Raw genomic sequence first — 26016 nt, 5'->3', positions numbered from 1 at the left:
TTTTAAGATTGCAATCCTGTGCATTTCAGCCCACTACTCAAAATATCCTTGGAGAATTACTGACTGCAGCATCATCACAGCATATTCTGAATTGTGTAATAAAGAATCCTTGTTCATTTTAAAGGATGACCATTAATTCTAAACAGCAAGGCTTATTCCAATTAAACCCCAGCTGTGGAAGAAATTGATAGAATATGCTGATAAGGAATTTTTCTACTCTTCCCCCGAACCACTTCATACATACCTGTTGGGGGAGGATGAGCAAAGTTTTAACATTCTGTTTCAATGAGAAACATATTTAGTGCTGAATGAATTCATTAACTACACTTTGTTCCCCAGCTAATACAGATCATTGAAAAAATAATCAATGAAATGAGACTGTCACTTCCATAATGCGAGAGCGGGCTAATAATATTAAAAACATCTTGTAACAAATGGAAAACAAAACACAAGAATTGTGTCATCATTAGCATACAACGAAAAATAAAATGTGAAAGGAGAGACGTTATCATTCTGCAGTTCAGAATTATGTCATTTATAATGTCATGGGGCCAAAAGGTAATCTTGCCAAATGCCTTTTGAGACTGACCTTGAAGAAATTCTGTTTTAGAGTGCTTTGGTGGAAAACAAGAGTCTTCAATCAATATAACATCTGACTAAAGGCATACAAAAGTCTGTCTATACTAATCAAATGAAATGCCTAGAGAAGGTCAACAAGAGCTGCATATAAACTTTTTAATAACCAGTTTAATCATGCCAAAGTATTCTGGATGTCTATAGCAAAACTTTATCTCTAAGGCCAGCATGTTCCATATTTATGTTATCAATTCTGTTCATTACTTTAATTTGTGCAGAAGATACATAGCATACATTTTGACAACTTATGTAATTTATTTATTTAAAGCACTCATAAGTGGGTAACAACATAATTTAAACATTAATACAAAAATACATCTAAATAATCTGACAATAAGAGCTTTGTCTGTCAGGCAGCCCAATTTGGGGGGAGGCGGATCCACCTCTGGTGCCCACGCTGCTGGCAGGCTATTTATTCAGGCTGCTGTCATTCCCTAGGCCTGCCAGCGCAGAAACCTGGTGCTGGTGCGGCTGGGGGCATTTTAGGGACGGGCCACTGTTCACCCAGCTCCATGTGCCAATGGAGCCGACCTGAGAGATATGCCCCTTTTTCTTGGTGTGCTTCCATTATCCCCTACGGGGGGATTTTTGCTGATGGTTTGGGGTTTTTTGTTTGTTTTGCAGGGGCAGAGCAGCGCCAGTATGGCACCATCCCTGTTCGCCTGGCCGATCTGGATTGAGCTGTAAACCTCATATCCCCCAAATCTTGTTGGTCTCTAAGGTGCTTTTGGACTCAAACCTAGTTCTTCTGCAGATCAATAGGCTACTCACTGAAACTATATAAAATAATGTAATTTTGAGAAATAGGTCAGTGACAAGAATTCTGTATTTATGTTTTTTAAGGAAAGTAGGTACCTGTATGCTGGAATTCTCATCAATTTAGAATCAAAGTAGTGTTGGTAATAATCACCACCAAAACCATCATCATAATCCTACATCTAATCCTGAACCTGCCCCCCCTCCCCCAATGCAGATTGATAGATCAAGAGTATTGCAAATGAGAAACAGCTACTAGTTTGGAAAGCTACCGCAAGCTCTGGGAAACTACCACTTGCCACAGAAGAGGATGTAATTAATTTTCTAGCAGCATGAGAGAGGAGGTCAGAGGAGGGATTAAGCGAAAGTGAAACAATTTCCAGCTTCGTTCATGGTGTGCTAATCCATGGTTTAGTGTAAGGTCTGAACCAACCAATGGAGACAGAGCAGAAGAAAAAAATTACAGTACATTCAAATAGCAAATATGATATGAAAAAGAACAGAACGAATATATAAAAGCTACTATGTGCTGTAATCAGAGGAAATCTCAATTTATATGCTTAAGGCTGATTTGGAGCTGTAAAACTGAGACAGTAGAGACAATTCAAAGCAAAATATCCTTTCCAGTTTTGTGATTCGTCCTTTATTTCCTTCACAGTACACAGCACTTTATTCTAGGAGAAACCATCTCTTGCACTTGTTCCTTGTCAAATTGAGCTTCACATCATCATCTTCACTGTGCCTTGTTCAGTGCTCAATCATGGCAAATATCTGTTATGTAATTGCGCAAGAGCTTGGTACCGACCAAGTTCAGAAAACTATACTAAGTATAAAGGATATATTAAGTATAAGATATAGGGAACAAACAAACGAACAAACAACAATATACTGTCACAGGTCACTTTCCTTCCTCTTCCTGTATTAAAGCTGAGATGCACAAAACAAGCCTATTTCACATTTAATGATCAAGGTCTTGTAAACTGTTTATTATGTTTTATAATGTGTTATCTGCAACGCACCAGTGTAGGTAAATCTTTATAAAACAAGACATCTGATTTGTATTGCTTTTTGTTTGGAAGCCCTAAAGCTATGCCTAAATGAGAGTTTTCCTTGCCTCAAAGTGTTGCGCATGCCAGACGTTCATGGGTTAATCCAGCTGAGGCAACATAATAACTGGATTCCTTAATATGAGGTAAGATATCTGCATGAAAGGATTCTTGAGACAAGGTTCAACAGAACATCAGAACATTTTTATTTTTCTCAGAAGGATTTAAGTTGTCAGAAGCATGATGAACAGGTCACCAAGCAAGCAACGTTTCAGCTCAGGTTCAGGTAAAATATTACCGTCATCCCAAAATATAGTTTATACGAATTACTTTAATCATTCACGGAGACTTTACAGTGGATTTCCCATTCATTTGAATAAGTGACTTGAACCAGATTAGACCTGCTGATATTTAGGATTTCTAATCTACTTCATTCCACATTCAAGTTAGGCTCCTTTTATATTTTATCTGCTCCAGGTACTTTGCACAGCTGTAGAAATGTAAGGAAATAGGTGGAAAGGTGATGGAAAAAATAGGGAAGGAACATCCTTTAAGACAAACACAAATGGATTAAAATGGGTAAGAAGAGAATTAATTTGAATTTCTTATGTAGGGAAACATTTCTGAAAAGATATGCTTTCAAATGTAACTAGAGCCATATGACTGAGTTTTACATTGAAAAACAAAAGCCCGAATAAGCAGTTTTGCCACATTTTGTCTGTGTAATGGATCTTTAAACCCTGTTGCACTAAATGATGTTATTCAACCATGCAGTGTATTATTAGTCTTACAGATTGATATCCTTGCTTATTATCCACTCAACTGCACACAAACTACAGTAATTCAAATCTAATAATGCCTGTAAAAATTTCCATTAATAATATAGGCAGTTATTAAGGCACTAGAAAGTGGCTGTGGACAACTGTAATTGATTTTTTAAAAAGTTGGTGTACAGTTATTGTGCTTGGTTAACCCAGCAATAGCAACTATCAAAAACAGAAGCAGAAAGTTAGCACAACTTTGACAACGGATATTAAAAGCAGTAACTTTGTGGCAAAAAATGTATGCACACTTTAAGCACTCAAAAGTGAGGAAAGCTCTTCTCTTTAAGGCTGATTCCGCATGGGACAAAAACAGCAGTGTGAAAATGGTGTGAAAATGGTGTAAAAGGTTTTAAAACAGTGTAAAAGTGTTTATACTGATTTCACACCGGCCCTTTCCGCATGGGCCAAATGAAGCGTCCCAGGGATGGTAAAAATGCCATTCCTGGGACAGCGTTTGCATGGCTGGTGTTGCTGCATTGCAGCAGCGCTGTCCTGCCTTTCCCTGGGCAGCATGAAGCCGTCTCTGAAAACCTCACTTATTGAGTGAGGTTTTCAAAAAACTGCATCTTCCCAGCGGCGCAGTGCAAACCGTACCGCAGGAAAGCCACCCCTTTCCCCGTCGCTCACACTCACCTGCCTCTCCAGCGTTGCTCTGGGGGACTGCAGGGACCCACTCACGCTGTCCTCCAACCTCCAGGAGTTGGAGGGCAGCATGGGCAAGTCCCTGCAGCCCTCCAGAGCGACGCTGGAGAGGCAGGTGAATGGGGGAGGGTGACCGAGAGGCCTCTCCGGCTAGGGAGAGAGCCAGGACTGCTCGTGCGAGCAGTCCCCACACCTCCACCGGCATAAATTATGCCAGTGGAGAAGCGCTGCCGCCGCCGTACTGAAAGGACCTAAGTTTTCACACCACTGTTTTGGGCCCATGCGGAATCAGCCTAAAAGTGACAGTGAATTATTTAATGAAGACATTTTCAAATTCCACAGCATATGCATGCAAAACAGTACAAATATATAAACCAAAGAGAAAATCCTGTGCATAACACTTCCCATCAAGTAGCTGTTAATCTGAATTATCCATTTAAACTACAAGCCTCTTCTAGAATGAATATATTTGACAGTCTGTTAAAAATACTGCAGTCTCTTGAACTGCATTGTTTTAGCTGTACAAGTGTTACATTCAGTTATTCTAGGAATGGATTCAAATGATAGCTTTTCTGAATAAATGATGTTTGCATTTAGGATCATCATGGGAAAAAAAAACCCAGACACAGTAGGTTCTTTCATCATCACATTGTAACTAAGTTAGATTTCTGAGTCCTGGCAAAAATACATTTTTGACTATGCTAGACTGGATCCTGCCATAGGTCCTGAGACTGTAGTGGCAGCAACTGAGGCCCTTTCTGCACAGCAAATGTAAGGTGAGTTGCATCCAGAATAAATGAATCCAGGGTGGCCCTGGTCTGTTCGCATGGAGGTGTGTATTATTATTTGTTTACTCCCACCAATGCGTAGCTACACAGGCATGCATGAATGACCCCCACAGCCATGCTGTCTGACATTACAACCCTTTGCGCCTGTGTGGCTACATAGATGGGCACTGGGAAAATATTTTTTAAAGGAATGCGCGGCCAAAAAAATTGCCTCCTTGCCTGGCTGTTCGCTTGGAAGCAGCTGCAACCTGGGATTTTAAAAAAGACTCGCAGGTAGTGCAATTCTTAAATAACCCGTTTTTGGGGAAATAACACGGGGCAGACTCACTTTAGGAGCAGGATCCATGTGAAGTCCTCCCCCCCCAACAAAATTTTTGCTGTTGTTATCCCAGGTTTATTGGCCCATGAGGAAAGGGCCTGAGCAAAGTAGTTCATTCAGACCCTCTACAGCAGGGGTCTTCAACCTATGGCTCTCCAGATGTTCACTGCCAGCATGGCCAATTGGCAGGGCTGATGGAAATCATAGTCCATGAACGTCTGAAGGGCCATAGGTTGTAGACCCTTGGTCTATGGAATTAATGTTTAGGTTTTTTGCCATATGGCTGTTAGTGAAAATCTTTCAAACTTGATAGTTTATTCCTAAGAAAATTTAACATATATTAATGTCAGAAAAATAATCACTTAAATTACAGACAGGCATCCCATGCAGAAAAGACTTTCTAAAAAGAAATGCACATAGCAAACCAAATTATGCAATGGTCACAAATTGACACAGAGTTAGGAATACCCAGTTCCACTGAATCTGGCAAGAACACTCTTAAATTGGGACCAGTAACCTGGAATATTCTATACATTTAATTTTGTAGTAAACATTTTAGACTCCTTTGTACTCATAAAGATCTTCCTGTAGCAAACCGGGAGTAAGCTGCATTGCACTGGACTGAAGGAGTTTTACTTGCAATTAAATAGAGACAGATTTGGAACATGAGATTAACTAACAATTTACTTTTGATGGATGGTGCCTTTTATGTGCTAAGTACATCATCTTTGTCATGCACACCTGTCAAAACAACTACTACAGGAATACAATAATACTACAGGAATATAATAAAAACCATATAAGGTTTCATTAATGACATGTTTTCCTGGAAGAATTCTTCATGTGACATTCAAGAATCCAAGCATTCTCTATGGGTTCCACTACTCAGCTTGGATACGAGAATTCAGCTGAACTTACCTTAACAACCAAATCGAATTTTTGGTGAAAATCCCTGTTTATTGGCTTGAGCAGGCTGAGCTCAGCTGTTGTCGCATTCATACTGAAATACTGTGAATAATCCTCAGGAGTCCCTGGAAAAAGACAATAAGGTTTGAACAGGATAATTGAGACAAAGGATCAGTAAGGAAAAATCACAACTTTATTTAAAACGTTGGATCTATTTCACTCATAAATAAAGGAACACAATGAAATGCCTACTTGGACATGCACACAAGCAATTCCTTTATCATCTAGATAATTTTCTTTCCTTTCTTCCTTTGTTATTGCTTTTAATTAATTTGGGAAGCTTTGGGAGGCTTTTTTTCCCCATAATGGAGAGATGAGTAGAAATGTCAATGTGCCAATATGTTTAGCGTTTAAAACGAAATCAACAGCTTACATTTTGCTGCAATATTCTTACTCCCATGGTTATCTGCTCAAGGCTTTCCCCATATAACAAAAAAAACTATGTATGGGGTTTCAAGCAGAACCTGGAAGTCAGTATGTAAGAAAAGTGGAGGAAAAAAACCTTATTGAGATGCTCAAACACATTTCAGCTTATGTAAAACAAAGGATAACAAGTGAATGGGAAATAAGAATAAAGATATCATCTATGTGTATTGTGACAGGTGAAAAATCTTACTAAATTCTGCAGCAAACAAGTTTCTAGAACTATTTTCTTACAAGCACTACTATTTCCACAGTACACACCATTTCTTCTGAGCTTTAACAATTATACCGCATGCTGTGCCTGTGTATAGCGAGCACCCATGAACAGATGAGATGAATCCCTCCTTCTACTGCAGGCAAGAAAAGTGTTAGTTATCTTCATGGCTGTATTTTGAAACTAAGATCCCTCCATACAAAGTGGTACCATTACACAAAAAAAGATATTCTTTGCAGGTTGCAAAATGATACATCATATTGGTGAGATTTGATAGGTGATGAAACAAACTCTCCGCTGCATCACTTATTTCATGTAGCAAAATCGTACCTAGATGAAACATCATTTCTGCAAGTAATTTTGTGCATGACAAAAATCAAACTGGATTTAGTTAAATGTGCCTTTCTTATCCCTCCATGGCCACTGTAATGGAAATATACCCATCGGATTTCCCAGTCCAAAAGATGCATGACCTCTTGAACACATTTCACAGCTTGTACATCTCTCAGGAAGGCAAAATACTAAGCATGTATTTCTAAGCAGCTGCTGATGTCAGTGTCATATCTATGGTGTGCGGGTGGGGGTGCCATTTGACCCAGGGACCAGGTGCCTGGGTTACATGAGGGAACTTGCCCCTTGCTTCCCTTTCCCCCCCAGCCCCTAGCTGAACTCTCCTCCCCCTAGCTGAACTCCCCTCCTTGCCTCCCCACTGCAACCAGGCACACTCTCCCCCCACCTGCAAATTACAGCACAGCCACAAATGAGAGAATGCAAGGACAATGAGAAATAAATACAATGATGGTGGTGCTTTGCCCTCTTCATGGGCATGCCATCCTCCTCTGCCATGAACCTTGTCTACCATCTTGTAGTATGAATATCTAAGTTTTTCCGTTTCTTCCTTTTAAATAGCACCATCAAGTCACCTTTTTTACTCTGCCGAAGTTTTTTATTTTTAAATTCCCCTCTTGTATATTAACTCCACACTACTGGCCATAATAAGATGGCCCACCACTTCAGAATTACCTGCAAGAAGCTACAGTTGTTACACAAAGCTGTGACTAGAATGTTGACCAGAACGGGTAATAGGGATTATATCACTCCAGTCTTGTTCCATCTGGTTTTCAATTTGCTTCTGGGACCAATTCAAAGTGTCGGTGTTGACTTTCAAAGCCCTGTATAGCGCAGGATAGCATATCTTAAGGACCGCCTACTCCTTCATGAACCCATCCCAGTGATCTTTGAGGGTCCTGCTTTCGCTAGACAGATGGCAACCCAAGAAATGTCCCCTTCTCATGGCAGTGAAACTCTGGAAACTCTGACAGATTTGTCTGCCTCTGTTGTGTTTTGCCTGTCAGTAAATACTTTTTTGTTTTGTTTGTCGTTTCCCCACTATTGACGCTCTTCTATGGCTCTTGTTGTTACAAGTATTTCTTTGTTTATATGTTTTTTCGAACTGTTTAAATGTTTTATATTACACTTTTATTTTAAATGTTTTAACGTCTCGATATTTTAACGTTGAAATGTTTTAATGTTTTGATGTTCACAGCCTTGGGAACCCCATTTGAGTGGAAAGGGAGCATAGAAAAGTTATAAATGAATGAATCACATTTAGTCCCTAATTCACTTGATATACAACTTGCAGTGCCATCCTAAGCAGTTAAATTCAAAAGAAAAAAATGGGAATGTGTAGATGAAGGTTGATACATACCACAGAGAAAGGAAGTAATAGATCCATGTTAGTGTAAAAAACAAACAAGCCCCCTCACATCCAAACATACCCCTCAGAATTCAGTATGTAAACATTTACTCTTTGAGGCACACTTTTTTTTTGCATTAGTTCAACACAGAACACCAGGAAAATCTATGTATGTGGATAAGAGTTTCTGTGAATTCATCTCATGTTCCAGCTTCATTATCTCAGGTGAACACTCTGAAAAGAAAACTAAATCTTCAAACAAGAGCAATCCAATTTGGAATAAACAGCCCCAATAAACAATCATACAACAAACTACTTGATTGTAACATTACCAGCTATCACACTAGATTCAGCATGAATTGGTTATTAGGTTTCTGCTTTTCAACTTAATCTTTGACTGCCTGCTGCTCATACAGCGTGAATATGAAAGACAGTGTGACATTCAAATACCAACCAACTAAGATGAAATAGAGAATCCCTGGCCGGTCAGATGGAGGCTGGATGTTTCGGTCCTGATCTATAGCTTGTATAGGCGGTATGACATTGATCGGGTTTACACGAGCCTGGAATGAAAATAAGCCATGTTATGATGAAAATTTTACAATGTGGATTCGATTTAATATTAAATCACAATGCGAGTATTCAGTGCTTAAGAAACTAATGCCCTATATGTAGACAGAAGGAATATCATTTCCCCACATATATGTCTTGCAATACCTAGACCTAAATATTTTTTTAAAAAACCCAGGTATGGCACAGTACAAGTATATCCCAAATCTATTAAATAGTGGGATTTTTTGTGATTTGTTCACAATAGGATGTCCATTATACAAATTTTGTAAATAACTTCCAGAATTATGAAAGAGGTTTTTATTTTAAACAAGGTAACAGATCTTTTATGTGAACAAACACAGCAGTCACTTATCAAAGAGATTCATTATCCAGGATGACAAAAGAACATATTTCCTTGGATTTGACATTCAGTATCAAATTAAAGATCAAACTTTGTGCGTGGCAGGATCACTTAGTGTCAATGTATGTGCCATTGCTTGGACCTAAAAATTCGATTAAACCTGCCACACTGGAGAAAGGGTGATTAACCTTCATCCCCCATTTTTTAAAATCCACACTGGCCCCTCTCCAGAGATGAAAAGGGAGGGGACCCAGGCTTCACCTGTGAAACTAGCAGCAGTCCTTGAAGAACATAATTTAAATTGAAAAATGGCAAAGAATTAAACATCGCTCCCAAAATGGTATTTTAATTCAATTTGCAGTCCCCAGCAGATGGCTTTCACTACAAATTGGGAGATCCAATCACAGATTTCCCACATAATATGTAACATATTGCTAAAAGTGAAAAGGACTTTGGTTGGATCCAGTCATTGTTTGGACTTTGCACCACACAACTTGATTTTCCATTGAGAATGAGGAAATACAAGAAGATTACTATAGTGCAAAAGCAGGTCATTATGCAACCATGTGTGGATGCAGCCTTCACTCATGGGGAGACAGAATGAGGATTAAAAACAAAACAAAGACACAATAGAGCTAGGTGAACACAAGCCACAATCACATTGAATTAGTAACATCAAAGAGTTCAGAGTTGTTAAGCTGGGTCCCAAACACTATATATTCCACCTTGAGAATGAATGTGATAAAATGGGCTTTGACTTATGAAAGTCAATAAAAAATAAGTGTGTTAGTCTTTAAGGGACTATGAGTTTTTGGCAATTGCACACTTGAACAGATACTCCTCTGGAATCTACCATAATAATGTTAGGTAGACATATTGTCAGGAGATTTGCCATCTTTTAAAGGACTGATTTCCATATAACACAAAGCTAAAACAGGAAGATGACTACTACTACAATCAATATTATTGTTCTTCTTTGATTACATGTTTGTTTTTAGAACAGATACTAACCTAAGAGGCAGCTTTTCTATACATTTTAACATTTAGAAATGAGCACAGTTCATCCTTATGTGGAAAACAACTGCAATGTTAAAAAAGCACAAGTAAAACAGAGAGGTTTATGCCCTTTGTGGTCAACACACCAACCTCAATTATGTGCGCAATGTAGATATTTTTCACATTTTCCTCTGCTTTGTAATTGACAGCCCGATCCATGAGCCAGGCACGCCAACCCTGGCTGCCACCCCCAAGAGGCTTTCTGGCATTGTGGAGAAGTCAAAAAGCCTCCCTGCTGCTGAGAAGCCTCAATGGGCTGCACCAGACTTACACCAGCAAAAAGAATGGCTTAACTGCAGCCTGCTGGCATATCACTGGCAAAGAGAGAGCTGACATCCCCCATCCCACCCCCACTATGCTGGTGGCAGCAGGGCTGGGATGCTGGTGTTTCAGCACCAGGGTGTGGGGAGATGTGATCTTGCTGGCATGTGGCCACCCCTTCACCAGGGTAAGTGCCCCGGGGAGGGCAAATTCACTTGTGTGGTGGTGCGCCGCTCCCTGAAGGGGATTTAGCCACCCTCCTTTGGATGGAGCTATAAATTATTTTAAACATTTGTTACTGTTCTTTATAAATATTACAACAGATAGCCAAAGATCATCCTTGGTGTAGAGAAAGTGCTGACTAGCCACTTCTCAAACGTGGGTCAGGATTTGGGGTGCACATAAAAACTCAGAAGCAAAAAGGTTGAATAAAATATTTTTAAAATTTATTGAGTACAACCTATACTCAATGAACAAGATAACAGGGGAAAAATAGCTAAAGGTTGAAATAACAACATAAAACAATGCTAGCTTAGCTTTCAAAAACAAAAGCAAGCCAAGAGCGAGACAAAAAGTATTGCTTATTAGAACTGGCCGGATGAGTCTAACAGCTGTGAAATGCCTAAAATAACAGGCAGAAAAACAAGGATACAGTCAGACGAGTAGAGAGTAATAGGAATGAAAACAAATAGATAGATCAGAGTAAGAGTGTTGAAGGGCCATTAAACAAAATTATTGGTCAGGTGGAATAAACAGACCAATCATACTCTCACACTAATTAGCAAAGTCAGTTTGGTGTAAAAACATTGTTGCTATCAGGTGCAAATGCTTGAAAGGGATTGTTAAAGTCCTAATTGCAAAGGAAATAATCTGCAGCGTGACCTTTAACTGAAGCTGGTACTAACAAGTTGGGAGAAAATTAAAGTAAAAAAGACTATTTCTCCACACTTTGGAAGTCCCACAAAATTTAATTGAAGAGATTTAACTAAGCATTTAACTGTGTAAGCAAATGACAGAGTAACTTCAGTCAATTTATATTACAATTGTAACCAAAGTCTGCTGAAAACAAGCTTAAGACATAAGTAAACTCTCCTTAGGTTTCCACTATTAGTTAGGAATAACTCTACAAAGGAGTGCAGTGTAAATCTCCCACTGAAATTACGGGCATTTATCGGAGTTTGCTTTTGACTGGATTGTATCCAAAAACTTTCAGTGATTTTTTTAAAAAAAACTTTTGAATGTATGAGGGAGTCTTAATACCAAATGATTCTGTACCAATGAACAACCACCTTTGGCTTGACTTCAAAAGCAATAATGATACTGCTGTTACAGAATACTCACTGCTTCTCAGAAAGATGCATTCCTCTTGACCTGCATTTTCAACATCCATCATTAGAGCTCAGACAAGAAAAAAAGCATTTCTCTGAGAAATTTGCAGATATCTAGCTACCAAGAAACAATATAATCTCTTTGGCAGTGCAAAGAATTCCCTTCTACTCTTTGCATGCTCAGTATGAAGACAAAACCTGTCTACGTGATAATGACTGTGAATTCAAAAGGAATTTCAGTACCTAGCATTGCCCTTGTCACTTTCTCTGACAGAATGCTAATTCCTCAGCTAATAATAAATAATGCAGACTTGCGGTCATATTCTACCTCAGCATCCCTCTCATGAAGTACCACTGACATTATAAAGTAGGTTATAAGAAACTGATTTACTTTAATTATTTATGCAAATGATTAGAAGTTCAAATGCTCACACACAAGCCTATAAATAGACAAGGAAATAGAACTTCTCAATCATTTCCTACCCCTCACCTTCAGTTTTAACAGTTAAAGGCGTCAAAAGCCTAAGAAAGACAAGAAAGTTTAACAACTATTATAGGGATGATCACCTTTTTTTGTATTCTTTGGGTTCTTTGGGTTCAGCTTTAAAAGATCTGAAAATTTTCATGAACCCCCCCCCCCCCAAAAAAAAAAAGCTGATAACCCGTTTCGGGTTTTTTGGCTATTCTCCCAAATTTTGGGTTTTTTAAAGGTGAACCTGAAAAATACTAATCCTGCACAGCTGAATGCAGCGATTGGCTGAGCTGACCCTTGCATTCAACTGTATCGGGTAGCCTCACTGCTTCTGAAGCCGAAACCAGTTCTGCAAGCAGCAAGGGAGGGTTGCCTGGAGGGGGGTATCAGGAATCTCACCCCTTTGGCAACCCTCCAGAATCAGCTTCACACGCGGCAGGGGAGGACTGCCTGTGGCAACCCAACCATCCAGTGACCTATGGAAGCCAATAAAGGTGAAAGCTATGCAGCTTTTTCCAACCAGGTTATTTAGCTCTGTTGAAAAGTTTTATGGGAGGAAGAGTTCACCTCCCCTCAAAAAAAAGGTGAAATGGTCTTTTCTGCCCCCGCTTCAGCTTTACTGAATGACCAGCCCTAATATTTTATAATGTTTTGCTGGTGTTACATGGTACAAGCACTAGGTATACAACACTGCTCTCCATCACTGTGGCCTTGTGACCTAGAGGGACAATATTCTTTTACAGTTCTTCCTGCCCTCAGCAAGGATTTGGCATGACATTCACATACATTTCTTTCTAATTAAATAAATGGAGAAGCTCACTGGGCAACCTTGAGCCACTCTCTTTCTTCTTGGCCTTGCCTATCCCACAGGAGTGTGAGGATAAAATTGAGGAAGGGACAAAAACTTTGTAAGCTACTTCGAGAAAAATGGGGCCCAAGTATCTAAATGAGTAAATATAGAATTCACTTATTCAGGAGACAACTGATGTTTACATAGTGTGAGATATGGGTTGATTCTGCACAGCAAATGTGTAACAGATTGCAGATGTGATAAAGGAACCCATTTTCTTTTTTCCCATTCACACAAGTTCCGTGCAGCAATAGGAAAATACGGAAACAATCAGGCAGAAGCGTAGCTGAACAAGACTGTGTCCGGGCTGCACTCCATGTTTTCTGCCCTTGTGGTCCCACCCCCTTCCCTGTGGCCCCACGCCCCCGCTTACCTTTTCCAGCCAGCAGAAAACAGCTGTCTGCCAGCTGAAAATAGGCCAGGCTGGTGGGGTGGGCCAGGCCTGGAAAGGCAGGAATGAAGAAGGGCAGGTGTGTGTGAGTTTTGTTCCCACCCAGGCGTATGCCCAGTGCAAACCGCCCCAGTCCCCTTGTAACTCCACCACTGCAATCAGGTTGCTGTTGAGCCTTCACATGGAGATGTTTCTCTTTTTTTTACCTTCCTGCAATACATACACAGCCACGCAGGCAGTGGTGGGATTCAGCAGGTTCGCATCACTTCGGCAGAACCAGTTGTTAAAATGGTGCTTGTAAACAACCAGTTGTTAAATTATTTGAATCCCACCCCTGGAACCAGTTGTTAAATTATTTGAATTTCACCACTGCCTGCAAACATACAGAAATGAACCCTCACAGCCATGCCAATCATCCCACAATATGACCAGCTGCACCTGCGGAGCTATGCAGATGCAACCTGCACATTTTTTTAAAAAAAAGAAAAGGTGCCTCCCTACAATGGCTGGCAATGGCAGGCAGCTGTTACCTGACCATGGAGGGCATGGTGGAAGGAATGGAAATAAAGTGCCTCCTGCCTGGCCATTCACTCGGGAGTGGCTCCAATGCATGTTTTTTTCAAAAGGATTGCTAAAATCGAGTACCGGGTCATGTTTAAAGTTTTGGTATTGACCTTCAAAGCCATTCGCGGCCTTGGCCCTGCTTATCTGAGGGAGCGTCTCTCCCTATACTGCCCTTCTAGGCCCCTCCGCTCGTCGGAGGCGAACCTACTGGTGATCCCCGGCCCCATGGCGACCCGGCTGGCCTCTACAAGGGCCAGGGCTTTTACGGCTCTGGCCCCTACCTGGTGGAACAGGCTTCCAGGTGAGATCAGGGCCCTGCGGGACATACAAAGTTTCCGCAGGACCTGTAAAATGGACCTGTTCCGCCAGGCGTTTGGCCAGCCGGGATGATGTCAACTCCGCCATAAGAACATCTGGCCTCCTGTGGGTACATAAAGGGGGAAGGAGGGGCTGAAGCCATCTGTAGTTTTAGTATTTTATATATTATTTTATTGAGACCGAGTTTCTCTTATATCTCAGCAGGTAGCTAAATTTTGTATGCTGGCATATAGTAAGAGAAGAATCATGTTGGGACCAAGAGCCGGACCATATGAGGGTGACCGTAATAATGCTACAAGCTGATGATATTTTTTGTGTGGATTTCTGTATCGTGGATTTCTGTACAAATTCGATTTTTCTTTTGTTTATTGTTCCTCCTTTTTCTTGTTCTTCTCTACTCTTTTTTTGCTGGCCTAATGGCCGTAATAAAACTGACTGACTGACTGACTATATTACTTTATTGTAAATTATGTATTTGATGTTTTAAATTGTTTTAGTGTTGATGGACACTGCCCTGAGCCTTCGGGGAGGGCGGTACATAAATATAAACAATAAACAAACAAACAAACAAATAAATAAATAAATAAATAAAAATGAATGAATGAATGAATGAATGAATGAATGAATAAATAAATAAATAAACCTGGCTTCAGGGAAATAAAATTGGGTAGTGTCGTTGGGGAGCAGTACTTGTGCAAAGTGTCCCCCTAACAGGATATATAGTGTCCTGAATCCATTATATTTGCCGTGTGTATAATCAGCCATTCCTACGAAACAGAAATTCTAGTTTAGGACATTTACTTCATATCCTCTTTTCCATCCCACTGCAAATGCTAAGACCTGTGTTTCCTCCTAAGTACCATGACCCTATGTGTGTAACTGCTTTTAGTTTAACTCAGATTGTGGGGGGGGGGGGATGAACAGTCAGGATTTAAAAATCTAATCATCTATTGTAACTAATTGGCTGGAGCACATTATTTCTTTCCACAAAAATGGATGTACTGGACTCTGTTCCACTTAGTTTTCCAGTGACGACAGACTTCCTGGAGTTGAGCAAAAGGTGATCATTGGAGGAAATTCCCCCCACCCCCAGAACTGATTCATCTGATCTAACACAAAATGTGCTCAATCCTCTGAGTCACATAAAAGATTGTTGTGAAACTTGGGCTGATTCCGAATGGGCCAAAAACAGCAGTGTGAAAACGGTGTGAAAATGGTGTAAAAGAGTTTAAAACGGTGTAAAAGGGTTTATACTGTTTTCAAACCGTTTTCACACTGCTGTTCTTGGCCCATGCAGAATCAGCCATAAGTCCCTGAAACTGGATGTGGCTTGCTTTATATAAATACAAGATGTTTGCCTGGTTAACAGCATAGTTTGTTGTCCTACAGACACTATCTTTCAACTCTCCAATAAGCTATTTACTTCAGAAAACACTCATGGAGGATATACCCTACTGCTATTCTGAGTACAGTGTATCACAGTTCCACCCTGAAAGATCTAGAAAATCAGTAGGCTTCCCCATCAGTTGAGCTTGTGGTATAAAATACATAGTAGAATGTACATCATATCAAGCTAGAACAAATTTAGGATCAAGTGGAAAGAAATATATTAAATGTGCATGAATCTGCTTAACCACCCACTAGCAATAGAATGGAAATTCAGATTTATGTTTTCACTCTTTTCTGTGGTAAACACTTTATATTCCCAAGCAAGCAATTTCCTTTGATGTTATCCATGGTGTTTTTTCCCTCCCTGGCACTTGTTGCAAGGAAATTCACAATTGGAAGGATTTATGGAAGATCAACTGTACTGCTAACATATTCCAAGTTCTGAAACATTATGATAAAAATGTAGAAAGAAGAGTACTTCTCACTACCTTTAATGAACAATCAGTTTGCAATCTAGCAGAAGGGCAATTGTAATTATAATTATCTCCTTGAAAAGTGGCCCTGCAACAAAGACAAGAACTCTTTTGGAAGTGAAATACACAGATAAGGCACCACAGTGAAGCTATCTTATCTAAATGCCATCATCTCAAAAATGGTTGAGAATGACATTTAAGGATGAAAATATATGACTACACATCATGAGATCAAGCTAATTTAACACATTAATTTCCTTTTTTTTCATTTCTTCTCCCCCAATTTCTGTTTGAATTTTACCATAAAAAATCAGAGATAATTTTGTGAAAAGCCTCATTTGTCATAGAAAATATTAATGAGAACAACTGTGTTATAATAAATGTTGACTATCTTCATGAGAAACAATGGCTACAAAGCAGGGAAGCTATTCATATAAGCAGTGGGTTTTTTTTGTATTACTAAATTAATTGGTGGTTGTGAGTTTTCAGGGGTGTGTGAGTGTGACCTAGAAGTTTTTGTTCCCAACCTGAATTTTTAAGGCTATCCAGGTTTTAAGGCTATTTTTAAGGCTATCCACCTCCTGTGGCAGCATATTCCAAACACCAATCACACGTTGTGTGAAGAAGTGTTTCCTTTTATTAGTCCTAATTCTTCCCCCCAGCATTTTCAATGAATGCCCCCTGGTTCTAGTATTGTGAGAAAGGGAGAAAAATTTCTTTCTGTCAACATTTTCTACCCCATGCATAATTTTATAGACTTCAATCATATCCCCCTCAGATGTCTCCTCTCCAAACTAAAGAGTCCCAAACACTGCAGCCTCTCCTCATAAGGAAGGTGCTCCAATCCTTCAATCATCCTCGTTACCCTTCTCTGCACTTTTTCTATCTCTTTGATATCCTTTTTGACATGTGGCGACCAGAACTGAACACAGTACTCCAAGTGCGGTCGCACCACGGCTTTATATAAGGGCATGACAATCCTTGAAGTTTTATTATCAACTCCTTTCCTAATTATCCCCAGCATAGAGTTTGCCTTTTTCACAGCTGCCATGCATTGAGTTGACATTCCCATGGAACTATCAACTAAGACGCCCAAATTTTGATTGTGGTTGGTTATTGGAGTTTTTTATGTAGATACCTGCCTGTATTGGTCCATTTTCTATAGACTGTGAAGTAGCAAATGCAATTGTAAATGTTACATAAATGCAGCTGTAAATGAACTCCATCCAGACATATGCAAAAGTGCATCCCTCCTCCCTCAGCCCATGGACAAAATAGATATCCCACCACACAATCACTCCATATTGTGTCACAAAATGAAACATATTTTACTGTGACATGCCTCTGAAGATGCCAGCTATAGATAGGGTGGAATATAAACCCAAATAATAAATAAATAAATAAATAAATAAATATTAGGAACAGAAACTAACAGACCACAGTCACACAGCCTGGAAAACCCACAACAACCAGTTTGTTTGGGGTTTTTTTTTTGAAGCATCAGTACTTAGAAGGGTACTCTATACAAGTGAGTACCATCACAATCCTGCACGTGAATATTTTCTTGACATAATGAAGACCATAGATGATGCCACTTCTGTCAATATCCAAATTGCAAGTTGCTACACCTTAGCTCATCACACTTCTTGAAGATATATCCAGATGTGGCATGTTGACATTTGGACTTGAGTGAAAGCATTCCTGACACCCAAAATAAAAAAGCAATTAAAAACATGCTATTTATTTGCTTCATTTAAATCCAACCTTTCTGCTCAATGGCAACTTAAAGTGTTTTGCATTATACCCCCTTTCTCCTTTTTATCTTCACAATTACCTGATGAGATAGGTTAGGCTGAAAGTATGTGACTGCTCCAGGTCACCCAGCATACACTGAAATAATTGTGTGATTTGTCCTTTTTAATTTTATTACATACTAGCGGCACCGGCCACGTGTTGCTGTGGCTCAGTCTGGTGAAATGGGAAAGAAAGAAAAGGGAAAGCTCACATATCTAAGATGTTTGATTTAACAATGTTTCTGGGTATACAATTTTTTTTTTGCTGTTTCATTGTCTGGGCAGATATAGAGATTGTGTGGTTTGGTGACCGTGGAACACGTAACATACAATTGACCACGTGAGAAGCAATCCGTGTCTAAATCTAAACTGCACAATTGTAAAGATTGGCCCTGAGCTCTGCTGATGGTGATTGCAAATGGCAATCAAATTGGGAATTGCAATCTCTCACATTGAAATGGGATATCCGTTGGAATCCTCTTTTGACGTCACTAAATTGCACGGTGGTCATGAAAGAACTTTGCGAGAAGTGAGGATGTTGTGTCGTTGAGCCCGACCGTGGTCCGGGCAGCGCGAGGGGGGTCCCATGGTGCTTTTACCCCCCAGATTTCCCCAGGTACACCTTGGGGAGCCTGAAGGAAAAACAGTTGGGTATGGTGGGCTTCCTAGCTGGGGGGGGGGACTTATTATCTGAGAGATATCGAGAAGCTGCAGGTCTCCGTGGAGTTTGAAACAGATACCCGTTAGTGTTCATTCTGGCCGTTTGACCTTTCCCTGGCAGATTTCTCAGTCTGCACTGCCAAGGCTTCAAAATGAAGATCTATGATTACACTGGGTGTCAGAGAAAGTTGTTTAATATGATCAGTTGAGGTGTAGATGTTGAGAAAACTGTCCACGTTAGAATATAGTCCCAAACCAGAGCACAGGCAACATCGGAATTTATGAAAAATAACGGTAACAATGCAATCAGAAACATTGAAGTGGAAGCGCAAAAGTGGAAATTTGGGAATCGTACATGGATCATAAATCGGAAACATTGAGATGGAATGGTAAAGTAGTGAGTATAGCGTGTGTTGCTGTGTGTTGCTGTAACGTCCAGCAGATGGCACTGTTTTTAAAAGAAAGAATGGTTTTACCTGTCACAGGTGTGAAACCTGTATCATAGTATAATAGTATGTATATAAAAATACGTGTGTATTTGAATGCAATGTTGTGTCAGAATTTCAAACCAATCGGTGAAGAAGTTTCAGAGATTTAGGATTTTGAACAAATGAACATTTAGATTTTTATTTATATATAGAAGAAGGATGTATTCCATACCATGTGTTTGGCTACACACAAATCTTAACTTTCATTATGACAAGTAATTTGCAAATATAAGGTTGAAATCATGGGGCCTGCTTAACACTCTGAAGTTTGTGTCCAAAATTACTCAACTAATCTGTATTCCTAAAATATCATTGAGTAGCTCATTGATTATATATTATATATAGTATAGGTTATACATGGAGAGATTGATAGATACATACAAATATTGTTTTATTTAGTCTGAAGTTGCTTTTGGATATCAGAATTCTGGAACGGAATGTTTCTTATAATGAAACCCTATATGCACACTAACATCCTCATCTGGAAGGCTGGGTGAGCCCAATCTTGTCATATCTTGGAAGCCAACCAGGACTAACCCTGGTTAGTATTTGGATGGAGGTCTCCAAGGAATTCTTTACTATGCAGAATATGGTAATGCCAAACCATCTTTGTAGTCTCATGCCTTGAAAACGCTTCAAGGTTGCCATGGTCAGCTGCAACTTAACGAACTTTTCACATACACATTAGCTCTGTATAGATTGCACTGATATTGGCTTAAAGGCTTAAAGCTTACCAAGCTCTCTGTGAAGCTAGAGCAGTTGAGCCAATGGTAATCAGACAGCCATGACACAGATGACGTGCATCATATTACCTTGATGTCACAGATGCCTTGCAAGCCTAAATAAAGGGAGCTAGTTCAGTAGTTTAGGCCATTTATGAAATCAGTCCAAATTAGATACAGGTCCATTCCGCACAGCACACTTAAAACTTTTTTAAGAAGAGGGAGGGAAGCATTTTGCAGTGGAGTATTGCACAGTTTTGGAAAACATTTAATTTGTACTCAAAATGAGTTATTCCAAAAATGCTAAACCAGCAACTCTTTTCCTGAATTTGTTTTTAAAACATTTCCAGCTTGCTGTGCAGAGAGCAGGAAACATTTTATTTATCCTACCCAAATGTAAAGTTCTCACTTTTTCTCTTGCATCTGTCATTTTCTGCTGCTTCAGTCTGATTCCCCATGCCACCCTCCATTTTCTGATTCTTTCCCACAGACATTTCCTCTGCTGGCATCATGGCTGGATGTCATTTCAGTGATTAAGTACATGAACATGAAACTCAGTTGGGCCTGCCAGTTATGACAATGTATTGTTTTTCCCTTTAAAAATTTTTCAGTGAGGTATCTTCAAAGCTTCACAGATCACTGTAATCAACAGGCACAACTGTGTTTGTGTACTTCAATCACTGAAATGGCACTAAAGCCATGATGCCAGCAGAGGAATTGTTTTTGGGCAAGAATCAAAACATGGCAGGAAGAGGGCGAATCAAACTGAAGCGGCAGAAAATGGCAGACAAAAGAACCATTAATTTCAGTCACATGATTGAATTAAAGTTAGATTCTGAAGTTGTGATGGGACAATTCCAAAACTCCACCCAATAAACTCCCTCCCTCCCTCACACCCACACCCACAGCCATAGCCCTACTCTATGACCAGTGAGAGTGAGGGGAGAACTCTTGCCCTTCTTCTCCCATTGACCCCTACATTTCATTGTCTGGAGCTGGTTGCTGAAAACATTTTCCCTGGATCTTATGAACAAGCACTGCAAGCTATACATGCTATCTCAAGTCTCTCAATCCCTCACATCCCTCTTATGAAGAACTGGCAGCCACTCTGGCTCCTGATTCTCTCTCCATCTTAACCCTCATTCTCAGAAACCTAAATAATCACTGCTATAAATTCTCACTATTCCAAATATTATTTTGTTGACTATTCTCAATCAGAATGTCCTTCAGTGGTATCCTTCTAGTATTGTTCACAGCATAAACATATAAGACCTTCAGAAATTAAGCTAGTGTTCCTTCACTTTCATTCTGTGTTAAGAAGGCTGTTTCATAGGTACCGAAGGATTCTGTACAGTAAGACTTCTCCCCTGATACCTGGCCCTCAGTTAAAATGACTTCTGAAATTACAAAGACGTTCCAAGTTTCTTACAGTTTGTCTTTAGTCCAGTTGTCTTTTCATGTCTGAAATTGGGGTCAAGGACCTTATTGCAAGCAAGGTCCTCATATTCCACTTCACACAATAAAAGAAAAGAGAAGAGAGAGAGAAGTAGCAGGAGTCATTCACTATTGTTTTTCTTCCTCCTTTGAAACAGAAGTCTTCTGTGCTTTTCACTTTTCTGGGTTGTAGAAAGTTCTAGAAATTGTAATTGTCTTGTGAAGAATAAGCATTGGAGGCCTGTATTTAGATCCTAGAACTTCCCACTGATTTTAGATGTGAACTTTATCATGTTCGTAAATCTGCCTCAAAGGAATCCATGGAATTTAAAAGTGCTTTTCTTTGGCTGGATCATACCTTTTGTGTTCTTTTTATATCTATTTGTGTATAAACATATATATTAAAGAGACAGGGAATCAAGGATCCAGACAAAAACTTATTATTTTTAAAGCATTAGGAACATAAGGGTTTTTTAAACAAATATGATTTTGAAAGACTAACTGGATTATTTAATCATATTTTAAGTGTTAGAAGACACACACTGTTAATACTGCATGGTAAAGTACATCAATTCACTATACGCCCAGTCATATAAATATGAGACCAGTCATAGAAAACAGAAAAGACTATTCCACATCTGGCAAGATTTTCAAGTAATGGAACTACTTGTCCATCTGGCAAGAGGAAAATGTTTTTTTTTAAATCACCAATCTTCTAGGCTCCATTGATTTTCATATTAAAATTAGTGCCAATTTCTTTTAATTAGCCTTGTCATTCTTTGTGCAGCCCTATGCAGATAAAATTAATTATCTGTAAATTCACATCTTCATAATTTTTAACCTTTGGTTCACTTGTTTTCAGTGACATTTACTTTAAAACAAAACACTTATCAGGAGATTGCATACGGAGGACAGACAATTTATCAAAAGTTAAAAAAAGAGAGAAAAGAAAGGATGAGGGAAAACAGATGCAGTGCATAAAACCTTAATCCCGAACTACCACAGCATCAAACCTTTATCAAACAGTTCTGTTTGACACTGATGAAAGAGATGCCCCATTAAAATGCAGTTAATGTGAAATGGCTGTTTTCATTAAATTGTAATGTCTACTACCTGGCCAAGTCCTGCTGTAAATCCGTGAAAGGTTTAACACTCCCACATATTTTTGTATTTATGTAATGCTGAGGACTCTGTATTCCTGTAGTGAACAACCAAAACCTTGTTAATAATAACTTTGCTTTAGGATCACACTGTAGGGGTGTGTGTGTGTGTGTGTGTGTGTACATATTCAATCTCCATTTTAAGATGGTGCTTTAATCCTCACGTATAGGTTTTCCTATAATTTTGGAGCTAGTTTTGAGTTTCAGAGGCCACCAACAAAATGAAGAACGCTTTATCATGTCTGTGGGCCACCCATGCTGCAAACCACTTAGCTACAGCAAATAAACTAACCAACTTAAAAAAAAACTATTTAGCAGTAAGTGCTTGAAATTGTAATCAATCTTCATTTTTCTCTCTCTCTCTCTTCCAATCTAATGATCTCAGGTCTTGCCCAAAAATCCTGTAATGTTGAAAACATTATAATGAAAAATTAATCCCTAAATAATGAGCCAAATTATCTTTTTTTCAAACCAACGACAGCAGAATAGTCAGACTGATCCTTTCTAAATAGCTATACATGGACAAATGTGAAGCGTGATATTAAAAGTACAATTTTATTTTGAAATGTCTGCCTTCAGTTTAGATGATGTGATACAGGCAATCTGAAGTTGATATTTCACCATCTACAGTGTCTTTTGAAGACAGTGAGAGTACATGCATCAATTCCACTCAAATTAAAATGTATTATCTGATAAGCAATTGTTCTGAATTAAAGATACTAAACCAGGGGTCTGCAACCTGCGGCTCTCCAGATGTTCATGGACTACAATTCCCATCAGCCCCTGCCAGCATGGCCGATTGCAGTCCATGAACATCTGGAGAGCCGCTGGTTGCAGACCCCTGTTCTAATCACATCAAGGGCAACCTATGTGTCAATGGAGAAATGTGAGGACTACAGTGAATAATTTGACATCTTGATTTAATACTGCTATTGGTTGATAAGAATTTAAATTATCCTTTTGCTTACCAGTGTTTAATCACCTCGATTCTTGTGTCTTCTGATTGATGTGGTGGTTGTTTGTTCTTCATTTATTTGGTTAAATAATATTGTCATATATGATAATATTGTAATATGGAATGCCAATAAAGGCCCAAACTAACATATATGATAATGATAAATCTTTAAATCATTTATAGAATTCTGCCCCATATCCATCTATGCCTGAAGATTATCCTTTTTAAAAACATTGTTATTATCACATCATTGATTTTTTTAAAACTTTAAATTAGCTTATTTAAAGTACTTTCATGTTCACTCTTCAGTTCAGGGATATTTGGTTTTTGTAAGTATTCATCATTTTTTTATCAGATGGATTATCTGAAGAGCATAACTTTTCAAAATATTTGGCAAACTGCTCTGCTATTTATTCTGTACTACGTATTTTTTGGTGCTGCATTCCATCACTATTTCATTTCTGCTTTTACATTTTCTCAAAGTACTTGCTAGTAGCTTTGAGCTCTTGTTACCAAATTTATAATGATTTTTTCATATATAACACTTTTTAGTAGCAAAATCTATTCCAATCAGATCTAGTTTTTTTCTTTCTATTTTTTAGATCATTACATGTCTTTTTTAATACTTGCAGGTGTCTGCTTGCTTCTGATACTTTTATTTCCACTAGCAACTTCAGTTTTCACAAGGGTTTTTTTTGTTATGTTGTTTGCTTTAGTGGTGGTTTTCTGTTTGAAAAGTTAATTTAATTTTTTAAAATCCTTCTGTATTACAAATACTCAAATGTTTAAAAGAAACATGTAAAATGATGCCTTAAGAACATAAGACCATAAGAACAAGCCAGCTGGATCAGACCAGAGTCCATCTAGTCCAGCTCTCTTAATTAGGCCATAGATTTCTTTCTCCAGTAATTACAGTATTTGTAGACTACAATATAAAATTCTATCCCATTAAACTGAGTTTAACAAGATTTGCTCAGATTTAATTGAGATATGCACAGATGCATCATTCTGAGTAATGTGCCAGCTTCACAGCACTCTCAGCAGAATTGTTTGCAGTCAGAAAGCAAGCTCCTCATGGCTAATTTTGGCAGGGCCACTGAGCCCTCACAAAGTGGTAAGAATAGCCATGGCCCACAACATAGAAACAGTCTCAGTGAAACCACTTTGGACCACAAAGCTAAGCAGTAGGTCTGGTAATTTTCATTAGACAATCTGGGGAGAAAAGTTGGAAGTGCATCATGGTCAAATGACATTTCAACAAGACAAGCTAATCATTTTGTGGGGATGCTGCATCTTTAAATTGTGTTCAAGTAAATTTTGACAATGAAATTTGTTGCAATGAAATTTGTTCCAATGAAAATTTCTAATGAATTTCTAAATTAGGTTGAAAGAATATTAATAAGTGTTCTTATATCACTGTACCAGAAATTCCTTTATGCTCTGGGACATATTTTACCATGAAGGTGTAGTATTTATTTAATTAATTGCACCCTTCAGATTGAAATCTTCAAAGGTGGCTTACAATCCCCCCCCCCAAAAAAAACAATTCACACAAATTCCAAACTAGAAGCTCTAATATAAACAAGACAAAAAATCCCTAAGAAATGTAAAAAAAAATCAACAAGTCAGCACAATCAATCACAAACTGTCTTTCCTGTGGGTTGCCGTCGCAACTTGTTAGGAGGTTCTAACCCATCATCCTCCTGTAATGGAGGCTGCTGTTTTTTAATTGGTACTCTCTGAAGGCACAAAAAGTAATACCATCTTCTGGGCACTTCTGAAGCACCTCCTGCTCCAAGGAATACATTTTGGAAAAAATGGTTATCAAAAAGTGTATTAGTGGGCACAGCAGAGCCTATGGGTTCCACACTGTAGTTCATTTTGGGGAATGAGGGTTCCCTGGAACAACTCAAGCACATATATGGGGGAATGTGTGATCACAAATTACCCACTATGAAACCCCCAGTGAACAAGGAGCTTTTGCCCTATTTGATTTCCTCAAGAAAGGATTTTTTTGTGCCAGTGAGAAATTCATGAGTATTAAAGAATGGGTTTGCTACACTCCAAGGAAAGCAAGTTTTAAAGTTAATGAACTACTAGACAGTGAATAAAAGAAAGATGAATGCCTATAGATCCAACAGAAGAGATGGAAAAGGATTAGAATTGCCAGTTCTGGGTAGGGCAATACCTGGAGATTGTGGGAATGCAGTCTAGAGAAGATGAGGTTTGGGAAGTGGGAGACCTCAGCAGGGTATAATACCATAAGGTCTACCCTTCAAAACAGACATTTTATTCAGAGGATCTCACCATGGTCATCAATTGTAACAGTGGGCAATCTCCAGGAATCACCTGGAGGTTGGCAGCCCTAAAAAGTGTCCACCTGAAAGAATTTCCCTTAAGAAGAATTAGGACTGGCTTTATTACTAAAATATCACATAAAAGACAATAGACCTGGATATATGTCACACACACAACTGGG

At 38.9% G+C, this 26016-nt stretch overlaps 1 protein-coding gene across 5 annotated transcripts in view; it reads right to left on the bottom strand.

The window, feature by feature from the left end:
* The window catches only part of PCDH15 (protocadherin related 15), a 904280-nt gene that overhangs the window by 249096 nt on the left and 629168 nt on the right, over nt 1-26016 (bottom strand). For all 5 annotated transcript variants that reach the window (XR_007245346.1, XM_048507034.1, XM_048507035.1 and 2 more), the window contains 2 exons: nt 8765-8873; nt 5930-6042 (listed from right to left, as the gene is read on the bottom strand). Coding sequence is in view for 4 of the 5 variants with exons in the window: in XM_048507034.1 (XP_048362991.1) it covers nt 5930-6042; nt 8765-8873 (222 nt within the window). In the remaining variant the exon portion in view is untranslated. The remainder of the gene's footprint in view (nt 1-5929; nt 6043-8764; nt 8874-26016) is intronic.

The sequence above is a fragment of the Sphaerodactylus townsendi genome, linkage group LG08 (genome assembly GCF_021028975.2).
Source record: "Sphaerodactylus townsendi isolate TG3544 linkage group LG08, MPM_Stown_v2.3, whole genome shotgun sequence".
NCBI classification, from domain to species: domain Eukaryota; kingdom Metazoa; phylum Chordata; class Lepidosauria; order Squamata; family Sphaerodactylidae; genus Sphaerodactylus; species Sphaerodactylus townsendi.
The sequence above is the reverse complement of the archived record's forward strand: the minus strand, read 5'-3'. Positions and strand labels throughout refer to the sequence as shown.